The sequence below is a fragment of the Cibotium barometz genome, chromosome 16 (genome assembly GCF_041138505.1).
Source record: "Cibotium barometz isolate CiBa-2024 chromosome 16, ASM4113850v1, whole genome shotgun sequence".
In the NCBI taxonomy this organism is placed as follows: Eukaryota; Viridiplantae; Streptophyta; class Polypodiopsida; order Cyatheales; family Cibotiaceae; genus Cibotium; species Cibotium barometz.
This window is the reverse complement of record NC_141061.1, coordinates 13,055,203-13,069,982: the sequence shown is the minus strand read 5'-3', so window position 1 is coordinate 13,069,982 and position 14,780 is coordinate 13,055,203. Positions and strand designations below refer to the sequence as shown.

General features: G+C 48.3%; 1 protein-coding gene across 2 annotated transcripts in view; it reads left to right on the top strand.

Moving 5' to 3' along the window:
• Window positions 1–14,780, top strand: part of LOC147630383 (translation factor GUF1 homolog, chloroplastic-like) — a 91,917-nt gene that overhangs the window by 40,623 nt on the left and 36,514 nt on the right. For both annotated transcript variants that reach the window (XR_015267632.1, XM_086810246.1), the window contains exons 10-18: window positions 1,371–1,442; window positions 1,673–1,827; window positions 2,082–2,139; window positions 2,230–2,310; window positions 2,408–2,494; window positions 2,598–2,669; window positions 2,863–2,997; window positions 3,360–3,433; window positions 3,570–3,657. Coding sequence is in view for 1 of the 2 variants with exons in the window: in XM_086810246.1 (XP_086666372.1) it covers window positions 1,371–1,442; window positions 1,673–1,827; window positions 2,082–2,139; window positions 2,230–2,310; window positions 2,408–2,494; window positions 2,598–2,669; window positions 2,863–2,997; window positions 3,360–3,433; window positions 3,570–3,657 (822 nt within the window). In the remaining variant the exon portion in view is untranslated. The remainder of the gene's footprint in view (window positions 1–1,370; window positions 1,443–1,672; window positions 1,828–2,081; window positions 2,140–2,229; window positions 2,311–2,407; window positions 2,495–2,597; window positions 2,670–2,862; window positions 2,998–3,359; window positions 3,434–3,569; window positions 3,658–14,780) is intronic.

The window sequence follows — 14,780 nt, the reverse complement described above, 5'->3', positions numbered from 1 at the left end:
TGATCAGGCAGAAAAAGCGATGTGGGAAACATTGGGCTGGCCGACTCTCTTTTCCCACCCACCAATTGAAGCAAAGGGGTTGTTGTCAAGTGGGGGGTCAGCCCACATGTCCCATAGTGTCTCACTGAACCCAACCAATTTCTGAATTTTGGGTTAAACACATGCACAAGTTCCATGGTGTCTCACCAAAACCCAACCAAATTCTGAATGTTGAGTTAGACATGGGCACAGGTCCCATGGTGTCTGGCTGAAACTCAACTGTATCTGTGTGAGTTTAGACATGTGCACAAGTTCCACGGTGTGTCACTGAAACTCAAATCATGTCCATAGGGGTTTTTTTTCAAAACCCATAATCAGAACCCGGGTAGTCATATGAGATTGAAAAAGTGTACTCTGGGGAGTCATTTGAGATTGAAAAAGCAGACTCCGGGGAGTCATTGGAGATATGATGCCATGGATCAAGGTAAGCCCTGGAATCCTGTAGGTCAATGGGGGTGGGCTGTAGGGACTTTGAGCAGCATGTAGAGTTAAAATACTGACAGGAATAGCTTCAGCCAAGCAACTGAAAAATGGCTGATGCATCCCTGCTTGTGGTACAGGCCAGCTTGCAGGTTGTCTGGAAGACGGTCACGGGTGAATTATATTTTTGGTAGTGATGGATTCTATCTGAATGACCTGGTTTGAGAGAAGCTGAAATTGGTGGACTGAGAGGGTTCATTTGAGAAAGTTCTTGGTCGGAGGGGAGAAGAGCAGCTTTCATGGAGTGATGAGTCCATCTGTGGGTGGTGACTAGCGAGGTGGAATAACAAAAAGGAATGCTGTAGAAGTCCGCATATGACATAGACGGCTAGAAGGAAAGAAAAAAGAAAGGGAAAATATAAGAAACTGGAAGAAGAAAGGGGGAAAATGTCAAGGAGAAGAGAGAAGAGAGAAGGCAGATGGGCAAATAGAGGGAGAAAAACCAGGGAAAGGCAAGGCCAATGACTAAGCATGGCATGTGAGGGAGGCCTGGCGAGAAGATGTAGACAGGAAAACAGAAAGAGGAAAACGGGGAGAGGGGGAAGGGGGGGGGGTTGCAGAAGGGGAAGGAGACTGAGAACCTGTGCACATGAGATCCGGGCTGTGGGCAGGGCTCAGGGGGCCAGGGGCAAGTGAATCATGGCGCAGTACTGGCAAACACTACGTGCAATCTTACATTTTCTTTCTACAAAAACAGGCCCAATGCCATTGTAGAAATTGTAACATTACCTAAAGCAGATTAAGTCTTTGTTAGAATGTTTACAAAAGCATCTTGAGTACTCACAATCAAGCCAGATTTCTGTGCCCATTGCTTATCTGTAACATTATTTAAACTGGTTATGTATGTGCAGGAGTATGAGGTTGACGAGGTCGGTGTCCTCTCTCCCAGTCAAATGCAAGTGGATGAACTTGTTGCTGGAGAGGTGTGTTTCTTTCTAAGAACATTTCTAACGATTTTGGCAGGTCTGTAGAAACTTTTGTAGTTAAGATCGTAACTCATTGCGAACAAACTGCTACCTCATGCGGGGACTTACTTGAAATGTAATATGTAAAGAGTGCAGAATCAGGAATTGATGTTTGAGAAGAAACAAGCATGTCGTTTCTCTTTGAATGTTACATTTTGGCCAAATAAACCTTGAATTTGTATGTGCAGGTGGGCTATCTGGCTGCATCTATAAGGTCTGTAGCAGACGCTAGAGTTGGAGATACCATCACCAATGCTGCAAAGAGAGCAGATACAGCACTTCCTGGATATCAAGAAGCCACACCTATGGTGTTTTGTGGGCTATTTCCTGTCGATGCAGATCAGTAATAGGCTTAATGCCATCTCTCTCTCTCTTTTAAAAGTTTGCATATTATGACTCAAAAAATAATCCCCATATTTGTTCTTTAAGACACAAGGACTGTAGAATATAGCTACCAGTTATTCGCCTTTTGATTAGCACAATTTTCAATTAGTGACACGGCTAATTATCCACTATGATAGTGTCTCCCTTGAGCCACAATTATATATTCAAGATGGTCACTCTGGATTTGCCTTGATTTTTATCTTTTTTCGACAGATTTTCAGAGCTCCGAGAAGCATTGGAAAAGCTACAGCTAAATGATGCCGCTCTGAAGGTGCATTAAAAGAAAAATAGGTTTTTAGTTTTGAAAAATGAATCAAATGGATAGCTCATTGATATTACTTTTGCTTGTGGCATTTTACAGTATGAGCCTGAAACATCCACTGCAATGGGGTTTGGATTTCGATGCGGCTTCTTAGGTCTTCTACACATGGAGATTGTGCAGGTTTTTCTCTTTCCTACTTGGGTTTGGCACACTTCATTGTTCTCCCTTTTTTGGGTACATCAAATGTGTGCTGCTGATACCAAACTTGGATTCTCAGGAAAGGTTAGAAAGGGAATATAGCTTGAATTTGATAACGACCGCCCCGAGCGTTGTCTACCGTGTTACATGTTCAGATAATTCTGTGGTACTGAGCTGTTTATATACCCATATTTTTTGAAATGCTTTAAAATCAAATGCTTGACATTTCAAACAATCTCGTTGTGTGGCTTCCTTGCATGGATGTGCAGGTGGTGTGTTCGAATCCCTCTGAATTGCCTGATGCAGGAAAGCGGAAATCTATAGAAGAACCCTTTGTTACAGTGAGCGCCTCATGCATGAAACATTTTTTCGATTGTAATGGTATTTTTTAGAGGGTCTCACAGCTGTAGTCCAGGATTGTACGAACTCGGGCCCCATGCCTTGGAACCCTCAACCCTCACTCGCATGGTCACAATTATATTGGTTTTACAAGGCTTAGTGGATTAAAATGTTTTTAATTTTTTGTTCATGAAGATTGAAATGATTACACCCAAGGAGTTCATTGGCCCCCTCATGGAGCTTGCACAAGATAGGAGAGGAGAATTCAAAGAAATGAAATACATCACGGAAAGTCGGGCTGCAGTGATCTATGAACTGCCTTTAGCTGAGGTATATTCAAAAGTTTTAGTCTCAAATCTTTCACTCAGACTGGATACACAACATTCCCCACCAATGGGACGGGCAAGATTTCCCATTCATCCATGATGAAAGGTGGCCATGATGGGGCCCTTGCCTATTGGGTGGTCATGATGGGCCCCTGCCTGACGGGCAGCCTAATGTCCAGTCTTGAATGATGAGTGTTTCTCTGGATAAGTGCATGTGTTAAGCAAGGAAATTGCACTAACTAATGATGAGTGCATGTGTTAAGCAATGAAATCGCACTAGCTAATAATGAGGACTTAAAAGTTTTGGGTCATGAAAGAGCATTTGCTCAGCATGTTTTTCTGATGGCATTTATGGTATATATCCAGATGGTGGGTGACTTTTTCGATCAACTAAAGTCAAGAAGTAAAGGCTATGCAAGCATGGAATATTCACTTATTGGGTAAACTTTTTGTTAAGATGCAACGCCATTTCTATTCAAATTTAGGCTAAAAGGTATGTGTGTGATTCATGGCATTTTTTATGTACTGCCTAAGGTCCTTCTAGTTGTATATTCATTTACTTTACTTCAACATCAGGTATCGAGAGAGTGATTTAGTAAGGCTTGACATAATGATCAATGGAGAAGGAGTTGAACCATTAGCTGCAATTGTCCATAAAGATAAGGTATATAACTCAGTGCCACCTATCATTCGTGCCTTTATTTGTGTGCAACGTTTTTCTTTTTACTTGTTCAAAGTAAAGCACTTGGTTGTGCATATATTCTTTCCTGTAGTGTAGTCACAGTAATTCTTTGAGTTTGGTTAAAACCTTATATAATGCCGATGCATACACTCTTCTTGCTGCATATGCTTTATGAGGAGATCAAAATTCACAATATTTATGATTAAATAATGAAGTCTGCATGTTTTTCCTCTCCATTTCTTGCTATTATTCCTGACGAATCAAAGTCATGAGAGCTTCTTGATTTGATAGAATAAAGCCAGCTTTTTCTTATGTCTGCGTATGCTTCCCTCAAGATGAATTGACATCCATACCTTTCTTATGGTCCTTCCCTCCACAGATGAATCAACATCCATACCTCTCTTTTTTTTTTTTTTTTTGGTAACGGGTATCCATCTCTCTCTCTCTCTCTCTCTCTCTCTCGCCTTACACTCCCTAAGCATTGATGGTCTACCACTTTTCTAGTATAGCCTTGACGCCCCCCTCTTGCCCCTCACGCACCAAGAGATCAACCGCCTCATCCGCACAGACCTCACTCAATTAGACATCCATATTACATGGCTAGACCCTCAGGAGCTGCCCACCAAATCTCGGTTCTCAGCATTTTCTCAAGCTCACACCAGATGGATTCATACAACGGCCACACTACCTACAAAGACGCATATCACATGCCATGAGGACGGCAATTAGCCAAATCCGAGTCTCATCAAACTCGCTGAGGATAGAGATAGGGAGATATGAGGGCGTACAGGAGGAGCAGAGGATCTGTCAGATGTGTACCACTGGGGAGGTAGAGACATAGGAACACCATATCTGCAGATGCCCAATATACTATGAGATTTGGGGCTGATACCATTCCCTATTCAAGGAGGGATTTGGCCCACCCTTCAAGGTGATGGATTACTAGGATCAGCGTTGCCTAGGCCTATTTCTGCTGGAGATGCGTCGCCACACAGATAGACTATTCAGGCACAAAGACCAGGACGGGACACCTCACAGAGAGTCCTCACAGAATTTTTTTCCCAGACAACCCTCAAGTTGACCAGACATCATACGCGCGAGCAGGAGGAGACCCAGCTTAGGCAGACCTGCTAGCGCCTTACCCAGAGCACCCATCAGCAAGGGGTCACCATTGAGAGAGCATGCCAAATCCGACGGGCTCGACGTCCACGCCCACCAGATGCAGACCCTCGACACAGCAGCTCCAAATCTGGGACATACTTGAGCAGTATCGGAACTGCCCCCCCTAGCAGTGGATGTGTCTCACCTCATAGATGTCGATGTGGATGGCATGGACACACCAGGTACATGATGTGCACATGTTTAGCTAGGCAGCATTATTTTTTCTTTTTCATCAGTTTGCCTGTTTTTTGTAACACAATCTTTGTAATCCCTAATGTCTCATAGACCTTATGATCTTTTGACGACGTTTAATCTCTCTCTCTCTCTCTCTCTCTCTCGCTGCACGCTGGTGTCCATGGTGTGACACCTTTGCTCCTTCGCTGCTCGCTGGTGGTCTCCCTCGCTCTCTCGCGCTGTTCGCCGCTGCCCTGCTTACACTGCGCACCCCTGCTGGCAGCGCTGCTGTGCTGACCTGCTCGCGCTGTACTTGCGCTGCCAGAAATACTGCGTGTTCCGCCCTGCGCCCCTGCTGTACACAGGCGCACTTCCACTGCGTGTTCCGCCTTCCCTTTTCCCACCTGCCCTTGCTCAGGCCCCCAAGGCAGCAACTAGGGGAAATAACACAATGAACCTACAGGAGCTGGAGGCATACATCAAGACAGTGGAGGACAACACCAAGAAATTACTGGGCGAACAAAAGAAGGTGCTGGACAGGGTCCTGAACCAACATGAAAAACAGTTGGAAGGCCCCGCAAGGAGATACAAGGAAAGAACAACAGGATTGAAGAATTGACAGCCCAAGTGAACCACTAGGAAGAGGTGATTCAGATGTTGAAAGAGACCCAGCTGCAACAAACAGGAATGCCAGAAGCTGCCCTAATGATAGGGGAACTCCGGGCAGAAATGGAAGCCCTAAAGGCTACGGTCAAGGACCACACAGTGGAGGAAGGGGAACTGAATATTCAGGAGTGTTTAAGGACTGACTTGGAGCAGTTGAAAGCTGCAAGTGATAAGCTGCGGGAAGAACTGCAGACCACGAAGAAAGATTGGGTGGAGGTGGTGAAGAAGCACAAACCCCCGCAGAGTAGCATACATGAGACTCTCGAGGAGGAGAAACGCAGGAAGGATAGGGCCCTCCATGTGCGAGTACGGGGGCTACAGGCGGGGGCTTCCCCAAAGGAGGATGCCATGACACTTTGTCGGATGCTAGGAGTGGACGGAATCGCGGCCCCCCCCCTCCCCCCCCCCCCCCCTTTGCAGACACATGCAGGTTAGGAAAGGATATGACACGAGAGCGACCCCTCATCATTAGATTCCTTGATGCCACCAGCAAACAGGCGGGCTGCCCTCAAGGGCACACAGGTGTACATGGGAGATGATCTCACTCTAGCACAGGTGGCACACTGGCGTGAGGCGATGGTGACTGTTCATGAGGCCCGCAGCAGGCAAGTAGGCTATCTACAGAGATGGTAGAGTCATTATCACTGAGCGCCGTCCCAAATAGGGACGCGGGGTCTATGAGACCAAACACCTGGGGTTGGCAGTATGGAACTGCAATGGCATGCTCTGGTCGAATCCAGGAGGCTTGAGCGAGATTCTCACAGGCAGGGATGTCATTTTTTTTTTACAGAGACTCATCAGAGCCCTGAGAGGGGCTTACCATACATAGCCGGGTATGAGTGGGAGTCAGCTTTTCGAGGCGAGACCCGCACATCAGGAGGAGTACGTGGCTCTAGGGGGGTAGCTGTCCATTTTAGATCCCATCTCCGACAGATTCTCAGCATCGTCCAGAAGGACGAGGATGCACGATATCTTTGGGTGCAGCTACAACTTAGCAGTGACAGAGTCATCCACATTGCTGTGTGTTATTTTGCACCACGCCACTCCCCTTATGCCGCACAACATGGCCAGTCACCCTACTTACCATTATATGAGGATATCATGGAGTTCTCACAGTTGGGGGAAGTCCTCCTACTCGGGAATTTCAACGCCAAGACGGGAAGTCAGCAGGTCCCGCTACTCGATCTAGACGACCCTATCAGACTACAAGAGCTGGACATCACTGACACAGGGCTGCAGCGATCATCACAGGACCGTGAGGAGGTCACAGTGTCCGGGAGATATTTCTTAGAGCTGGGAGCTGCACATGGTCTCGTTATCTATAACGTGATGTCCCGATGGCCCTCCTCTGGCGCCCTTCACCTCCTTCCCTCGCTCAGGAGGTACTAGCATTGTGGACTACCTTATGGGATCTCCGGCTTTGGCACACCTTATCCTCGACTTCTCCATTCCGCCACCCCCTTTTGAAGCTGACCATACCTACCTCTCTTTCACTCTTACGTGCACACCACCCGTCCCTCCACCACCTCCCCCCATCTCACATTACACTCAGGTCCTCTTTGATCACGAGCTTGACCTTGTTTACTCCAACCACATCTACCGCCAACTCCAGGATGTGGAACCTACTGTCCCCCTATCCACCCTCACAACCATACTCCACACATCCGCCACAACTTCTTTCATCTGCACGCGGTGGTCTACCTCCAAGCCACCTTGCGGTTCCATGCCCCTGAACTGTTGGTATGATGACGAATGTCGGGCCACACGCTCCCGTCTTAAGCATGAGGTACGGATTCGGCAAATCATGAAGCGCCAAGCGCAACGGATTTCTCAACGGCTCACCCGACGCAAGAAATGGGAGTTCTATGCCTGGAAAGAGGATGAGTTATAGCGACTTTTCTTAGGGCCGAACTGCAAAGAGGCATGGAGGAAACTCCGAGAACATTGCCCTCCCACACCTATCATTAGCCCAGACACATGGCACTCCTATGCACGGTCCCTCTATCATATCCCCCATCAGCCACCCCTATCCCCACCACCATACCCCCGCCCCACCACCTCCACCTTCTTCACAAAGGGCATGGTCCTCAAGGCCATTCGTAGACTACGCAATGGGCGAGCCCAGGATCATGAGGGACTCACTGCCGAGTACATCTCGCATGCCCATGATACCGTAGCGCCTCTACTGGCCTACATGTTCAATAGAGCCCTTTGTGAAGGATTTCCACCCTCTTGGTCCACCAACACCAGCACCCCCATCCTCAAAGCCGGAGATCCACTTGATCCTAATAATTATAGGACGATCATGATTGGCCACACATTGGCCAAGCTCTATGGATCAGTGCTAGAGGCGGAGCTTAGTTCATTTGCACAGAGCCAGGGATGCAGAGCCTCAGGACTGGCTGGCTTTCGGAGGAGCTACTCTACCCTTGACCACATCTTCACCCTCCATGCCATCATCGAAGAGGGTAGAGCACGACACCAGAGGATTTACTGTTGCTTTGTGGATTTCTGCAAAGCTTTTGATACTGTACCCCAAGCCCGCCTCTTACACCGTCTACAGGAAATCGGAGTCCCATCTGACATGGTTTGGAGCATCATCGCCCTCTATGAGTCTCGTCACCGGACGAGTGAGAGCCCCAGGAGGTACATCAGAGGAGATTTCCAGCACCATTGGGGTGAAACAGGGCTGCCCTCTATCACCCCCTCTTTTCGGCCTCTACATTGATGAGATCTCGAGCTTCATTGATGGATTAGGCGGGGCTGGTCCCACATTGGCAGGCATATTGATCCCCATACTACTTTATGCAGATGACATCGTCCTCCTCTCAGACTCAGTCGAAGGGCTTCAGAGACAGTTGGATGCCTTACATGACTTTTGCACTCAGCGGGACCTCTTTGTTAACCTTGGTAAAACCAAGGTAATGGTCCTCAATACCTCTCGCCCCGTCACATCCTGATTGAGCTTCACATATAGAGGGGATCCTGTGGAGATTGTCTCATCCTATGTCTACCTTGGTGTCACTTTCAGTGGCCCACGCTTTACCATGCTTCCCGCAGCACATGCTAGAGTGATGCGGGGATATGCAGCCTTACTTGAGCGGCAGTGCCTCCAGGCACATTTCCAGGAGTCCAGGACGAAGGGCTGGCTTTTTGACACAGTCGTCACAAGAGCCTTGATGTATGGAGTAGCTTGGCAGCATGCTAAGAGATAGTCCCGGCTCCGACAAGACACCTCACAGAGAGCCATCACAGATTTCTTTGTGGTACACACATCCACATCGGAATCCACTGCCCACAACAATTCCTCTACTACCACATCAGAGCCCGCTCGAGCTCCACGCCCCATAGGAGTTCTTAGTGAGAGAGCTCGATCCGTTCTGCGAGCGAGACATCCCCGACCTAGAGCATTAGGTCCCTCCACCACACAGAGATAGATTCATGAGGTTCTCCATTGAGATGACATGCTCCCATCAGAGAGGCCTGACATTCACTCCATCATTAGATCGGTTCTAGCCTAGGCGGGTATCATCGTTAGCTGATCATAGCATATCTCACTCTACACAGGATCATCTATTGATCACATGTACTGTCAGATGTTTTCTTTCTTTCAGTTTTCCATGGCTTTAGTATATCCATGGTACCATTGTATTACTTTTGGTCTCATAGGCCCTTGGGGTCTTCCATAGACGTTAATATAACTTTCTTTCTTTCTTTTTTTCTCTCTCTATGCGGGATACCTTAAAGGATGATATGCGAGCCTTATGCTCTTTGTACATGGATCAGACTTGGCATCTCAGCTTAAGCGTTTTAGCTTTGTCATTTTCTTTCATTTTAGTACACATGGTGATGTATTCCATAATCCTTTTGGTCTCATAGGTCGTTTTGGCCTTTTTTAGACGTTAATATAACTTTCTCTTTCTTTCTTATGCATAAAATTAGGCCATGCGGAGGATGCACCACTTCCATTCACCAAGATATGGAGGACAGCCCCACCCAAGGACCCCACCCAAAGTAAAGCCCTAGTGCTACAGTTCGCAGACGAAGTGAGCAGGCAAACCTTCATGAGATAGAGAGTTATTCTGAGAAACCTACCAGGGGACCCCATCTACTTTGATGATGACCTAACTTGGATGCAGAGACAACATAGGAAATCATGCATGGCACAAATTAAAGCAACACGTGCTGAAGGGAAAAAGGCACATTACAGAGACGGCCATGTATACATAGAGGGCAAGATGGTGGCATAGCGCCATATGGCCTATGGGACATAGGAAATTATCAAGAAGCACAAGGAGATATATGCAGCAGTTTGGAACTGCAATGGGGCTCTATGGACACATCCAGGTAGACTAGAGGAGGTTATGGAGAACCGGGACATCATGTTTCTGACAGAGACACATGAAAGCCCAGAGAGAGGCTTACCACGGGTAGCAGGGTACCAGTGGGAATCAGTGTATAGACAAGGGATGCGACAGGGCACTTCCAGAGGCTCAGGTGGGATCGCTATACTATTCAGACGAGCACTACACCAGCGTATCAGGGTGGTGTCGAGAGACCCAGAGGCACGCTACATGTGGATTAGCCTACAGCTTTCAGAGGTGAGAACAGTTTACTTGGCAATATGCTACTTCCCGCCGAAGGGGTCGAGATTCAACACAGGTCACATGGAGGACCAGATTGGAGGAGGAGAGGAGAGAGGGGCCCTTCCTAGTGAGTCTCCATACGCCTCTCTATCCGCGGATATCCTACACTATTCGACCATGGGGGGAGGTTCTCCTGATGGGGGACTTCAATGCATGCACACAGAATCGACAGTGTGAATCATTCGACTTCACAGATCCCCTCATCCTACAGGCACTAGACGATGTAGATGCAGGGACACGAGGATTTCAGAGGACAGTGGGCCAGACAGTACAGGTTATGGGCAACACCTTCTGGACCTGGGAGCTAGACACCATCTCGTTATTTATAACGGGATGTCACAATGGCCAGAATCGGGAAGACTCACATGTTTCCCATCATCAGGAGGCAGCAGCACTGTGGACTACATATTGGGCTCGCGGGAGAGCACAGACCTGATAGACTCTTTCACTATCCCTACATGCCCCATTGGTGCGGACCATACTTATTTGGCTTTTTCTCTTAGGAGCTCTCTTGATCTTCCACCCCCGACCACTCAGGCATCTCGTACCATCTTCCACTTTACCCGGGAGCTTGCAGACATTTATGATTCAAAAGTACATGATGGCCTCTTTGGTATGGACCCTACAGCACCCATCGATGTACTAACGGCCCAACTTTCACACATACTACACACAGCAGCTAGCCACAGCTTTCCACACCATCTCCAGACAGGGAAGCCACCTAGATCCGGGGACATGCCCCAGAATAGATGGTATGATAATGAGTGCAGAGAGCTTCATCGACATCTCCGAGCCCAGATAGCGAAAAGGGAAATAACACAGCAGCAGGCCAGTAGACAGATGCGGTCTCTTACACGCCGTAAGCGACGCACATATGAGGAGACTCAATACTGGGACATCTACCACATGCTCATGAGCAAAGATGCAGCCACTGCTTGGCGACGACTAAGAGAGCCACGCCCCCCCACCCCGATTACTGATCCTCAACGCTGGCAGAGTTATGCAGAAAGGCTTTATGATGTTCCGCACCAGCCACTCATCCCTCGCCCCACCGAGACTCCACCGACCTCATCGGTTTTCTTTACTACCGATAGGGTATCTCGAGCTATACATAGATTCCAACATGGGAGAGCAAAGGATCACACCGGCTTACAGGGTGAGCATTTCATTTATGCAGCTGACACACTCTCTCCTTTTATTGCTTACCTCTTTAACAGGTCTCTGGTAGAAGGTTTCCCGGCTGAGTGGACGATGCACACTATTGTACCGATCCACAAAGCTGGGGACATGTTGGACCCCGGTAATTACAGGGCTATCATGATTGGTCATACCTTGGCCAAACTCTATGGGGCTATCCTGGAGGCAGAATTGAGCACACACGCTGAGAGGGAGGGGCTTCGTGCCCCTGGTCAGGCAGGTTTTCGGCGAGCCTTCTCTACTATTGATCACATTTTCACCTTGAGATGCCTGATTGACCAAACTCGGGCACGGAGACAAAGACTCTATTGCTGTTTTGTGGACTTCCGCAAAGCCTTCGACACAGTCCGGAGAGAGCGCTTCTTCCACCGCTTACAGACACTGGGCATACCCCCCGCTGGGGGATTTACAGATTATATGAGCAAGTGTTTGGACGCGTTAGATGCCCAGGGGGACTATCAGATATGATTGCCAGCACCATTGGTGTGAAGCAGGGCTGCCCTCTCTCCCCGACACTCTTTGGCTTATACATCGACGAGGTAGCAGACTACATCATACACGGAGGAGGCTCTGGGATTGACATCTCAGGTACGACTATACACATTCTACTATATGCTGATGATATCATTCTTGTGTCGGATACTCGGACAGGGCTACAAAGGCATCTACTGGCCCTTGATACTTTCTGTGCGGAGCGAGGACTCACAGTGAACCTTGGGAAAACGAAGGTTATGGTCTTTCATACATCAGCAGCAGTCAGATGCCAGACTATCCTTACACTAGCCCGGGGACAGGTAGAGGTGTTGGGCTCATATGTATACCTTGGGGTCACATTTACCAGCTGATCAGGGAGATTCTCTATGGCACAGGCAGCCAGAGACAGAGTGACACGAGGGTACGCAGCACTAGCAATTTTGGAACGCCAGCGTCACCAGGCACACTTCCAGGAGCCCCGTACTAAGGGATGGCTTCCAGCATTGATGTATGCAGCAGCAGTATGGGCACCAGGTTTGGCTACATGGACACGGATAGAGTTCCCTCAGATTTTGATGCTCTCACGGATGATCCGCAGCAAACCTTTAGTACCACATGATATCCTTCGAGCGGAGTTTGTTGTACCACCTATGTTAGTAGAGGCCATGTTCTAGACTATATCTTTTATATACAGGATGCGGGAGCTCCCACTAAATCGGGTATCTCGGACTGCTTTTGAGGCATCCAGACTGCTTGCTGAGGAGGGACATACCTGGTCATGGTACTCCCAGGCGGTACAGTGGATATCATCACACATGATTGATATTGACAGATTACCACCCTTACAGTATGACCTAGCTGCACCACACAGACGCCTCTCTCAGACAGAGAGGAATAGAGTCATGAGACATGACATTTGGCAGGGCCACATACAGGAGACTTGGCTATCTCCCAGTCAGCCACTCCCGACGAAGATGCTCTACTACAGAGACCACTTCTTGAGCACCTCCACAGACGGCTTCATCCGGCGACCACGATACTTGGAGGAGGTCCACTTATCACATGGAGCCAGAGTAGCCATTGGGCGACTAAGGGTCTCATCACACCAAGTAGAGATCGAGACTGGGAGAGCAGCACGCATCCCTCGAGCAGAGCGCATTTGCAGATTATGCCAGACGGGGGTAGAGACAGAGGAGCATTTCGTTTGCCAGTGTGGTGCTTTGTAGGAGATCAGGGCATGCTATCCTGAGGTTTTTAGAGGAACCACATCACTTAGACAGATCTGGGAGAGATCGGACCAGAGACAGCTAGGCAGACTACTACTAGCACTACAGAGACACAGGGAGATCTTACTTCAGACACCGGCACATCATAGCGGAGGAAGACAGTCCCAGTTGACTGACTTCTTCCAGAGATTGGCACCAGTAGCCCAGCCACATACATTGGGAGTGACATCTCAGCAAGCGGAGGAGACTTTCGAGCTAGGCGACGACCCAGACTAGCCGACTACCAGACACCACGGCTACACCACAGAGAGATCGCGGCCATCCGGTTTCGACACCAGCAGGAGGTCCAGGAGCAGCTGGCACATTTTCGCTCTGATCCAGGACGCATGTTCCAGACATTTACGGCATCCTCAGATCGGATGTATGACATATTGTACCCAGACTATGGGACTGGATGGAGTTAGGAGTAGATAACATATCATACTTGTATCTCCCTTCAGCATATAGAGATGCATTAGTAGCCCTAGTACTCCATCCACGAGAATAAAGATAAAGTTAATGAAGAGCTTCAAGAGACTTTTGCAACCAAAGAGAGACAAGAAGAGATTGTCGAACAAATCCTCTCGTTTGTACACCACTATTGAGTCCCCTATGGTCGTGTTGTCATACTTGTACATTTTATTCTCACTCCACATTTTCCTCTTGATGACTGGAGGAACATCATTGTACTACTTGTTTGTCTCATAGGCCAATTTTGGCCTTTTGCAAACGTTAATATATCTTTTTTTCTTTCTTTCTCTCTCTCTCTCTCTCTCTCTCTCTCTCTCTCTCTCTCTCTCTCTCTCTCTCTCAGCTTAGCTCAGGGTATCCTCCCACCGCCTCAGAGTAGAGACTGGCAGAGCTGAGGATATCCCACATGAGGAGAGGACATGCACAGTATGCATCATAGTAGTAGTAGAGGATGAGGCCCATTATATGCTCAGTTGCCCGGCTTACTATGAGATACGGGGGAGATTCCATTGCCTCTTCTGAGAGGGATTCGGACCACTCACACGGGTGATACAGTTTGAGGATGAGAGGTGCTTGGGCATGTACTTGATGGAGCTCAGACGACACAGGGATGTAGTGTTGAGGCAACATGCTAAGAGAGAACTCCGGCTCCGACAGGACACCTCACAGAGAGCCATCACAGATTTTTTGTGGTACATACATCCACATTGGCATCCATTGCCCACAACAGTTCCTCTACTATGACACAGAGCCCACCACATGTACCCACAGTCCAGCTCCACGCCCAGAGGAGTTCTTAGTGAGAGAGCTCGATCCATTCTGCGAGCTAGACGTCCCCAACTCAGAGCATGAGGACCCTCCACCACATAGAGACGGATTCGTGAGGTTCTCCGCCGACATGTCACGCTCCCATCATAGAGGCCTGACATTCACTCCACCATCAGATTGGTTCCGGCTGAGGCGGGTATCGACATTAGCTGATCACAAGCATATCTCACTCTACACAGGATCATCTGTTGATCACATGTACTGTCATATGTTTTCATTTTAC